General features: G+C 49.7%; 1 protein-coding gene across 1 annotated transcript; it reads right to left on the bottom strand.

Annotated features, from left to right (window-relative positions):
* Window positions 1-3559: 3559 nt before the first annotated feature.
* On the bottom strand, window positions 3560-7273 carry LOC104157539 (dynein light chain 2, cytoplasmic). Its single transcript, XM_009694908.1, has 2 exons — window positions 7121-7273; window positions 3560-5412 (listed from the first exon to the last, which is right to left on the bottom strand). The coding sequence occupies exons 1-2, from the start codon at window positions 7271-7273 to the stop codon at window positions 5275-5277; spliced, it is 291 nt and encodes a 96-aa protein (XP_009693210.1). The 3' UTR covers window positions 3560-5274.
* Between the last annotated feature and the right edge of the window lie 2058 nt (window positions 7274-9331).

Below are 9331 nucleotides of genomic sequence, written 5' to 3'. Positions count from 1 at the left end.
CGAGGGAGGGAACAAAGGACAGGGAGAGAGGCCATGGCGGCCGCGCCAGAGGATAGTGTCTGAGGAAAGCCTCAGACCAAGCCTGCCAGGGTCCCAGCCCCACGACCTGCAAGGGGACAAGAACCAGCCCCACTCTCCGCTGCCTCCCCCTCCAGCCCAGCCCTCGAGAGACACTTGTGAGTGAGTGCTGCTGCACCAGGCAGCAAGGGGCAAACAGGGACGGGGCCAAGCGTGACATCCCACCTCACCCATGGCAGCACTCCCAGGGTGTCTCTGCGGCATGCTGCGCTGGCCCACCATTGATTTTTCCACCAGGCCACAGCAAGCTCTGGTGCATTTGCTCTGAGTCCCCAGCACTGTGACAGAAAGACGTGGACTGCAAGACCACTACAGTAGCCTGCTTCTGCAGGCAGGAGGAAACAAGCTACACCAGGTCTGGATAAAAACTGTTCCTCACACTTAACACAGGGCCAAACTCTGCTCAGCAGTGGAGCAGAGCCTGGGGTTGCTCATGGTCAGGGGAAGGAACAGGGACTGAAGCAGGGTCTGGCAGGGCAGCTCCCTTCTTACCCCCGTGCTGGGTGCTGAGACCACCGATGCTCAGCGCAAGAGAAGCATGAAGCCTGCCGTCACTAACAGAAAGGCTGGTGAAGGCGCTGACCTGATGATAAGCAGTTATTTGTCTCATTGGTAATGAGTTATTACTCAGCCTCAGCTAGACACTGCCTTAAGGAAGGAAACATGCGATCATCTTTTAATAAACACAGTTGGCTCCTGCGAGGCTCCTGCAGCTCCTGTATCTATAAAGTACTCCAAGACGCATGGCTTATGCACAGACCGTGCTGCTATGAGTCACAGTCTGGGAAAGGGTGTCGGAATTGTTGCTCAATAAATAGAACAAAGCAGGGAAACCTCGGGTGGGCAGAGATGGCACAGCCCTGCTTCCTTCACCACATGGCACCAGGCTCCTAAGGATTTACCCATTGGAGACTGAAAGCGAGATAAAAGTTATTTCCACGTTTTCTCTCTTCATCTCAAATCTCCCGCAAAAGCACTGTGAGAAGGAACACGTCCACTGGGTACCGGGTTCACCAGTGACAGGCTCTGCTTCCACGTGCTTGGGGAAGATGAACACTGCAATGGCAGTGCCGCAGGCTGGCTTTGCTGGACGGGAGGGAAGGAGAGCACTGACCTGCAGCCTGGGTGTTCCCATGGGAGCAGGGTGCAACGCTCAGTCCCTGTGCAGGATGCCCAGGGTGGAGAGGACGTCACCGTCACTTTTTGCCTTCCCGGAGTCCCAGGTGGTCACAGAGAAGGGGGGAGAACATCGTGCCAGAGAGGCAGGGAGCAAGGCTAGCCTTCCCTGCTAACGGAGTCACACACCTTCTTCTGCAGCTTTACACCATGCTCTCTCCACAGAAGAATGAATCCTAGATAACATCTAGTAGTTACACACATGTAGCACAGCTACCAAAAACCAGCCTGTCTGCTCTTCGGTGCCGCAAAACTTTGCTTTTGTAAGGCCGCATCTGGAAGAAATACTCGACATGAGGAGTTGAGTAACTTGGCTTGTACAAGAGAAAATAATGTGACACTCTCTCCAACCACGAACCGCACCGTTACCCGCAGCGAATGCACACACACATCTGCAGACGCTGTCCTGCACCCAGACCTCCACCCACAAGCAGCAGCCAGCACCTTGGACTCCCCTGCAATCAGACATTTTCTGAATGCTTGGCAGGCAGGGCAGTAACATATACTGAGTTTACATTTAAATAGCATTTTTGCCCAAACACATCTGGAAGCAGTTTCTTTCTCCAGATGTTTCCCCCAGATACATACCTTCCACTCAGTGCCCTAGATCCAGATGTCTCCAAATAGTTTCACGCCCCCGTTGAAGAAACTGAGCAGCAGTCCTGGGGATGCTGTCGGCCTCTCCAGCACAGCAGCAGTTAACGCTCTGAGGCATCGTGCAGGACACCTGCGCCTGGTGGAAACTGGAGACGAAGTAGAGCCCAGTAATGGAAAAAGTCAAAGCCAAAAGCTGTGTCAGCTGTTGGGGAGCAGGAGCAGAAGGCAGCAGGGACAAAAAGCTCCATGTTAAAACCTCACTCTGCTCTTGGCCACGCAGAGGGAAGCGCTGCTTAACTTTCAGCAGTTTGTATCTTCAAAAACCCTAGTGCTACACAAGAGATGGTTTAGGGGGAAGGCTGAGTCTGCACAGTACCAGTGTCCACAGCAGGGGTTATGGGCAGCTGAGCAGGGCTCGGTTTCACTGCCTAATTGCTAAAGGTGTGAGCTAGAGCTTCTTTTCCTTAGCCTGAAGCAGGACTCCTGCAGCAGTGACACACCCAAGGAAGCACCAAACCCACTTTTTACTCACATGCATCAACTCCAGGGCACGCCATCCCTCCAGCCCTGGCAAGGCCTCCCTGTCCTGCCAGGGACCCATTTAAACCAGCACCACAGCCACTGGATACGTGGCTCAAAAGGTGCTTTCCCACAGAGGGAACACAGGCTCGAAAAGTTTTTCACCTCAGGTTTGGCTTAGCAACCTCCTGTGCTGCAGCTAGCATTCAGGAACCAGTTTCTCTACCCCTGTGCACCAAGGGGGCTCAACTACCCCAGCCCCACAAGGCTGCAAATGTTTTCTTGGAGCCGCAGTTTTAACCTAGACCTAGCCAGGCCAGGAAGGCAGAGCCCCAGCACAGCAGGAGCTTAAGCCCTGCAACTAAACTTCTAGCTAAAAGGCTGGCTGGGACTGCTGAGGGAGGAGCATCACTCCCAGCTCCCCCCAAAGTAGAAACCACCTCTGCTTTTCAGCACTGCCAGGTGTAGGTTACAGCAGATTGCCTGGGTTCAGCTCATGTTATAGCTGCTTAGCATGAGTCATGTTTGTCTGCAGCTCAACTTCCTCTTGTTTCTCACGCTGGTGTTAGTGTCCCACAGCATAGCTGTTACACTACTGTAGTTGGCAAGCGCCCACAGCTTTTCCGAAATATCAGGGAGGCTACAAACCCAAACTTAGGTTGCATCAGGAGCAAGATAGCAAGCGAGGGGGGTTGTTTAAGGGCAAGCCCACAGCCCCTGCAGTGCACAAAGCATTAAACACACCTCAGCTTCAGGCAACCAGCCAGAGTTTCAGATCTCACCTTTCTGCCCAGCACAGGGAAGAAGCCTGAAGGGGAAAAAACCTACTTGTCTGCAAAGCATGGAGGCACCTTTGAGTGTCTACACAAGCCAGGACCGCAGCTGCTATACCACCCCCAGTTTGTCTGAAGTCATTAAGAGGTTACTTGGCACAGAGGCATCCCATCAGGGCTGCAGCAGGACACGCTCCCCCTGATCCCTCCTTCTGGTGCAGTGTTTGAGCCAGGCTGGAAGTCAGCACCAACACAGATGGGCCACACACGCTCTTCAGGTCAAGTTTCTGCCTCTGCAGACCTGCCTGCCTTGGGTCATCAGCACCTTCCAGGGCAGAGAACTTGCTGCTCCCCCTCTTTGGACAAGTGCAGTTTTTGCTTGGAACAGCTGGTAACGAAGAAGAAACTAGAGGCTGTTTAAATGTGTCAATTCACTTTTAATGTTTGAAAAAAATAAATGGTATTTGAGCCATTGCAGTTATGAAGGGAACAGATCTTGCTCCACAAGAGACCGTGAACAGGTTCACATTAGACTCATGCTTGGAAAAAAACAAATCCAAAACATTCTCCTTTCAGATCCAGAGTGGAGTTCTGAATAGACAAGACCACAAGAGTGCCCCAGACAGTCCAAGGCACATTACCCCAGTGCAGACATTTCCATCAACATGAAGTTATGACAGCTACATTCTTTCTAGTTACAACATTGTTCTATCAATATTACAAAATCAGGCATACTTTGGATTTTGCACAGAGACAAGAAGGACTTTTACTTCAGGAAGTAGTCAACCTGGGTCATCAAGTCATTTCACAATGAAGAGCTCCCTTCACTCTGCCCTTTCTCCCCCAGCAGTGACTTATTACCAACACCAAATTCATCTCAGAGACACAAGCTGGGCTCATCAGCCCAGTGATATTGTCTATGCATTAGTTAACAAACCAATAGATAGACCTTATGACAAGCACCAGATACTTACTTGCCATCACACAGCATTTCTCCACACCCAGATAAAAAGAACTTCCTGCAGTGTAATCCAAGGGTCAGTACATATCTGAACCTATTGGAGACCAAGACATTTGTCTGCCTTCAAAGCAGATGTCACATGAGTTTCCTTCACACAAACATCACATGTAAATTTAACTTCTTGGTACTGTGCTTTAAGAACAAAAGCAGATATCAGAACATGGAGGACAGTCCTCCAGAAATAGCTTATCAGCTACAGAAAATGAAAAGGAGACAGTGGCCACTTACAAGTCTTCCACATGACTAGCTTGCTTTAAGGAGAGCATCGAGTTAAGGCAGTGTTGAGACAACTGGCTAAGAACATGCCAAATAGAGCTGTTGTCAGTAGTCACCAATTTGACACCCTACTCCATTGCGGGGACGGGCCACGTGGCTTTAGATCTCAGTATCAAGGTCTAAAGACTTCAGCCACAGGATGCTGCTTTCCACAGCAAGCAGCAACTCAGGGGGATGTTTGTTGAAGTCTTCTAGACCAGGCTGAGTTGCTTACAAGTCTAGGTCAATGTTTCAGCAGAGCCAAAAATACAGTGACGGGCACTGAAAGAGAACACCGAGGGTGCCAGCTGCAAGTCTGTTTATCACAGTCCGAGGTGGAGTTCAACTTGTGTGTGAAAGCCACGTAATCAAGAGCCACCCCACCAGCTTTCAGGGAAGGTCTAAGTACCTCCACTGAGGTTACTGGGAGAGCCAGCTCTCTACAGTCTGCAGGGTGGGTACAGAGGCTCACACTGGCTTTGCTCCTCATTACAAGGTTAACAGTCTAATAAAACTCAGTAAGGAAGTCAGGGTCTTTTGGCCTCCCCAAAGAAGTTTTCCCAGCCTCAAAGAAGGAGTTACCACTGAGGGAGCTGTTGTGGAATAGTTTTATTTCTTCCCACGTAAAGGCCATTGTTTAAGCATTTACAGGTTTCCTAGTGCAATACAACCAAAAAAGCAGTAACAAAAAAAATGCCGCCTTCTTCCCAGGCAACTAAACAGAAGTAGATTTTTACTGCAACATATACACATTAAATATAGTATACAGTCCATGCAGCGGCATAGCCATGTTAAAGGGAGTCGTGGCTTCAGCCATCAGTGCATTACAGTCCAAATTTCACTTGCTCCTACTTCCTACCCAGACTTGAAGAGAAGAATTGCAACCTGACCCAAGTAAAAATAGATGAAGTGCTTTGTCTCGTGTGTTACATAGCTGCCAAAGTTTCTGCCAACAATGCAGTGCCAAGTTGGGTTGTATTTCTTGTCAAATTCCTGAAGAAAGAGAAGAGAGGCATTAAGGCCAAGAAAGCCCACATGAAAATAGTTCTAAGCACAAATTCTTCACTGGTTCTGTTCACATACTATCGCCTCTCCTCCCATCTGCAGCACCTGTAGATTCCCCACTGCAAGACACTATTCTATTAAGCAAGGTAGCAGCTGACACAACCAGACCTCCACACTGAACTGTTTGAAGGATCCAACACAAACAAATCATCTCCTGAGACGTGGAGCACCCATCAGCCCTAGGCAGAAGGAGCAGACACAAGAGCTCTCCTTGGTACAGTGCTATTCAAGCCCTGCGTGTAGGCTAGCTCAGGGGAATATTTCTCCTCTCCCATTCCAAACCCACTCACAAAAAATAAAAAAAAGATTTTGGCATGTCTGCTCCAGCAAGGCACTTGAGCTTAAAGGTCACCTAAAAAAAGGAAGGAGAAGTCTGGCTTCTGCTGTTTGGGACTCTTCTTCACACAAAGCAGAGAAAATCTGCATTGAAAATGACCAGGCAAATTCACAGGCCAAACAGCACATGGAGACCTAGGAGGTCAGAGGTGAGCAAGCTGAATGCTGGCTTAGTAGTCTTCTCCTACTTTGCAGGTAAGATAGGGTTAAAGACCATTTTCCTCCCTCTAATTAATACACAACTCCCAAGAACACTCTTCCCTCCCCTGAGACAGAGCCAGAACAGACTCAACATTCAAGATTAAAGCAAGTGTTAGTCCTCAGACAGCAGCAAGACAGTTTGAGCTCTTTGCAGGTAACCTTTGAAGTAAGGAAAAGGCTTTCTTGCCAGGGCATGAAGGTGCATCAAATTGCTTCCCTCCTCCCAACACACTCTCAGGAAATAAAGCCCAGCTTCTTTTTGGATGCCTTCTGTTGCACTCACTTTACAGGCTGCACTGCCCCAAGCACTTTGAGATAAGTCTTGCCTCAAAGTGATCTGAGAAGTTAGGAGACACCTTTGAATCCTTTACATTCAAGCTTAGATTACAAGCAAGGCCCAAAAGCTAGCCCAGGTGCCAGGACTGCATTGCCTATGAAGTCACACTCCCCTCCTTCAAAGGCACTTTGCCTGACCATTCAGAGAAGTGGCTACAGAGGGAACTGACAGCTCCCCGGATGCCGTCAAGCATGGGAGACTTAAGTTAATGGGCTCCTGCAAACAGGGAGAACCCTCTTCACAAGCCAGGGCAGCTGCCTGCACTGCTTTTAAAGCAGCACCTTTCACAACCCTGCCAGCCAGCACAAGGCCCCCTCTCCTCCTCCATACCACCCACCCCAGAGCCAGGAACATGGCAGACAGAACCACACATGCACAGCTGCCCACTTGGAGTGAAACACCAGAGTAATCCCATCCTGCATTGGTACTGCAAGTCAAGCATCATCATCTGTGGAGCAAGTCCTGAAGAGAGACTGCAGCCAGCTCTTTCTAGGCTGGCAAATCCAGAGGAACAGCACTCACACTGTTTGCTCAGAGCCTGCCAGAACAACAGACCAGGCCCTGCTCTGCCATAGCCCTCCTCTGACCTTGGAGAAGTCACTCCATCCTCTTGGGAATAGCAGTAAAGCAGCAGAGAAGGAAGTCTCTTCTCCCTCCAAACATGCAAGTGCAAAGTCTCAGACACTCAGGTTAATGACAGGCACACATACTTAAGAGCTTCAGGAAGTGTCAGCCAGAGGAGCCCCCTCATCCCATAGTTACCTTCTTTATATATGCTGCAATGTCCTTTTCTATGTTGTACTTCTCCATTGCCTGTGTAGCACAGTCTACAGCATCCTGCTGCATGTCCTCGGACATGTCCGCATTCTTGATCACAGCCTTTCTGTCAGACATCGTGAACCTAAGGCAGAACATAGATTCCTTTAAGCCCTTCCCAAGAAAGGAGAAGCTTCCTGCACATCAGAGGTTGCCCTTTCTACAGCAGGCTGCGTCACAAGCCAATACTACAAACCCCCTGTTATTGCCAGGGTGAGTTTCTCAGGGTAACGTTGTCCCAGGCTAAGGTGCCCCTTATAGCTGGAGCACTGTAGCACTGGCACTGTCCGGAGGTTAGATCAGAGAGAGTCCAACATCACCTCCTGCACTAAGCACATGCAGAAAAAAGCTTACTGTGTGGGAGGAGACAGGATCTGCAGAGAGCCACAGCCCTCCTATACATCAATAGGCTACAGCAAAGTTTGCCTTACAGATGCACCAGTGGTTTGGAGCCTTGCAAGCAATGGATCCCTGACTGCCCATCGCCAGCAGGGAAGCTCAGGAAGCATCTTAACAGCAGCAGTGCTTTTATTCCACCCCATGCCAGAAGTTACAGTCACTGCTGCTAGTTCAGCCTGGAAGGAGTGTTGTTCCACATTCAGCACTGCTTTGCCACTGAAACCCAGACTTCAGCTCTTCCCATGGGACAAAGCCAGTCTGACAAGCCAGAAACAGGCTAACACCATGCTGCAGCCTAGAAACAGGGGGAAGCAAGGCCCACCACAGAGCTAGCACAGCTAGGGCCTGGCAAAGCAGCCTCCTTTTCCTCCTCCTGCCTGTGAGCCAAACACAGATGCTAGAAACCAGCAGGCGAGCGCTGCCCATGACAGTTAAGAAACTAGAAAGTGGTATACTGGAGCTCAGCGTGTAGCCCCCTTCACTCTAAGTTAGTTCAGGTGCTTTGTACCAGTCCCTGACACCATTCACACACAGATCTGCGTGGCCTTTCCAGAGGGGCATTCAGCATCGGGAAGTTTCCAGTGCAGTTCATATCCTAGAAAACAGGGATTTGGCAATCCCAGCCCCACAGCCTTTCTTCAAGCAAAGGTTGTGACTTATGCCCTGGGGAAGGAGCCCCGTACAGCCCTGCTGCTGGCTGACACACTCCAACACTCCTCCAGGCACCAGACCCCTCACTCTGAAAGCCACACGCGAGGCCCAGGCAAGAGGCACATGTTATCTGGGGGACTGGTCAAGCAAAGGTCTGTGCTGAGAAAGGACCACAGCTGCTCACCTTGGCAGCAGCTCTTACCAGAGCATATTAAAACTTTGTGGGAATAAGCTTCTTAATGCCAAGGAGTGCCTCCAATTAAGCCTGCAGAGCACCATCAGGTTTCCTAAATCCTTTTACAGTGTTGTAAGTCTGAGTGATACTACCAAGCATGTTTTCAAATAGTGAAACTACACATTTTTAGCTCTACTGGGGAGTGAAGAAAATCTGCTGCAATGATCGCTTCCTGGAACAGTCCCAGAAAACTGAAGGAGTAGCTTTGTTACAGCAATTAAAGGAGCCTGCTATCCAGAGAGAATGAGAATCCAGTTACATAATTGCAGCCCTATGATTACAATACTTCAATTCTTCACTCTGCCTGCAGTTGAAGGCTTCTATTGCAACCTTAATTTATACGTTTTAGATACAATGTTTAATAGAGCACTGCTATTAACACATGCTAATAGCATCAGGAGGAACGACAGGAACTGAGCTCAACTGCCAACAGAGAGCACACGCCTCCACCACAACTCTGGAAAAGCCACTGCCAGGCAGTTTGATCCCCTCTCTGCTGTAGTTCAAGCCAGCGGGTGTTAGCCTGTGGTCCAGAAATCCTGGCAGGACAAGGCATGGCTCAGAACAGCCCAACCAACTGCCTGTAGATTTGGATTCACTATCCAGGAATATGGCAATCCCTTGGAAAAGTCTTCTGAGGGTCCAGCCCACAGGAAAAGGGAAGTAGCAGAAACTCACTTCTGGTCATCCTTCCAGGAAAGTTTCTTTGGGGAAAGAGGGCAAGCAAGCTCACACACATCAGACCTTCGCACACCTCCACTGCACACTGAGTTCAGAGGGCATTTGCCATTACATAATCAGCCACAGAGTGACCTGCAAAAAGCATCTTCCTTCCTCATTGTTTAGGCAAGGAGCATCTCAGCGCAGGCCCA

This window comes from Cariama cristata, unplaced genomic scaffold (genome assembly GCF_000690535.1).
Source record: "Cariama cristata isolate BGI_N322 unplaced genomic scaffold, ASM69053v1 scaffold38522, whole genome shotgun sequence".
NCBI classification, from domain to species: Eukaryota; Metazoa; Chordata; class Aves; order Cariamiformes; family Cariamidae; genus Cariama; species Cariama cristata.
Note: the sequence above shows the minus strand (reverse complement) of the source record. Positions and strands in the feature narration are given on the sequence as shown.

Bases quoted from the DNA above. Each gene is read 5' to 3' on its own strand.
- LOC104157539 (XM_009694908.1), bottom strand. From the start codon at position 7,273: ATGTTCTGCCTTAGGTTCACGATGTCTGACAGAAAGGCTGTGATCAAG. The intron at 5,413-7,120 runs GTAACTATGGGA...CTCTTTCTTCAG, and splicing joins TTGCAGCATATATAAAGAAG to GAATTTGACAAGAAATACAA.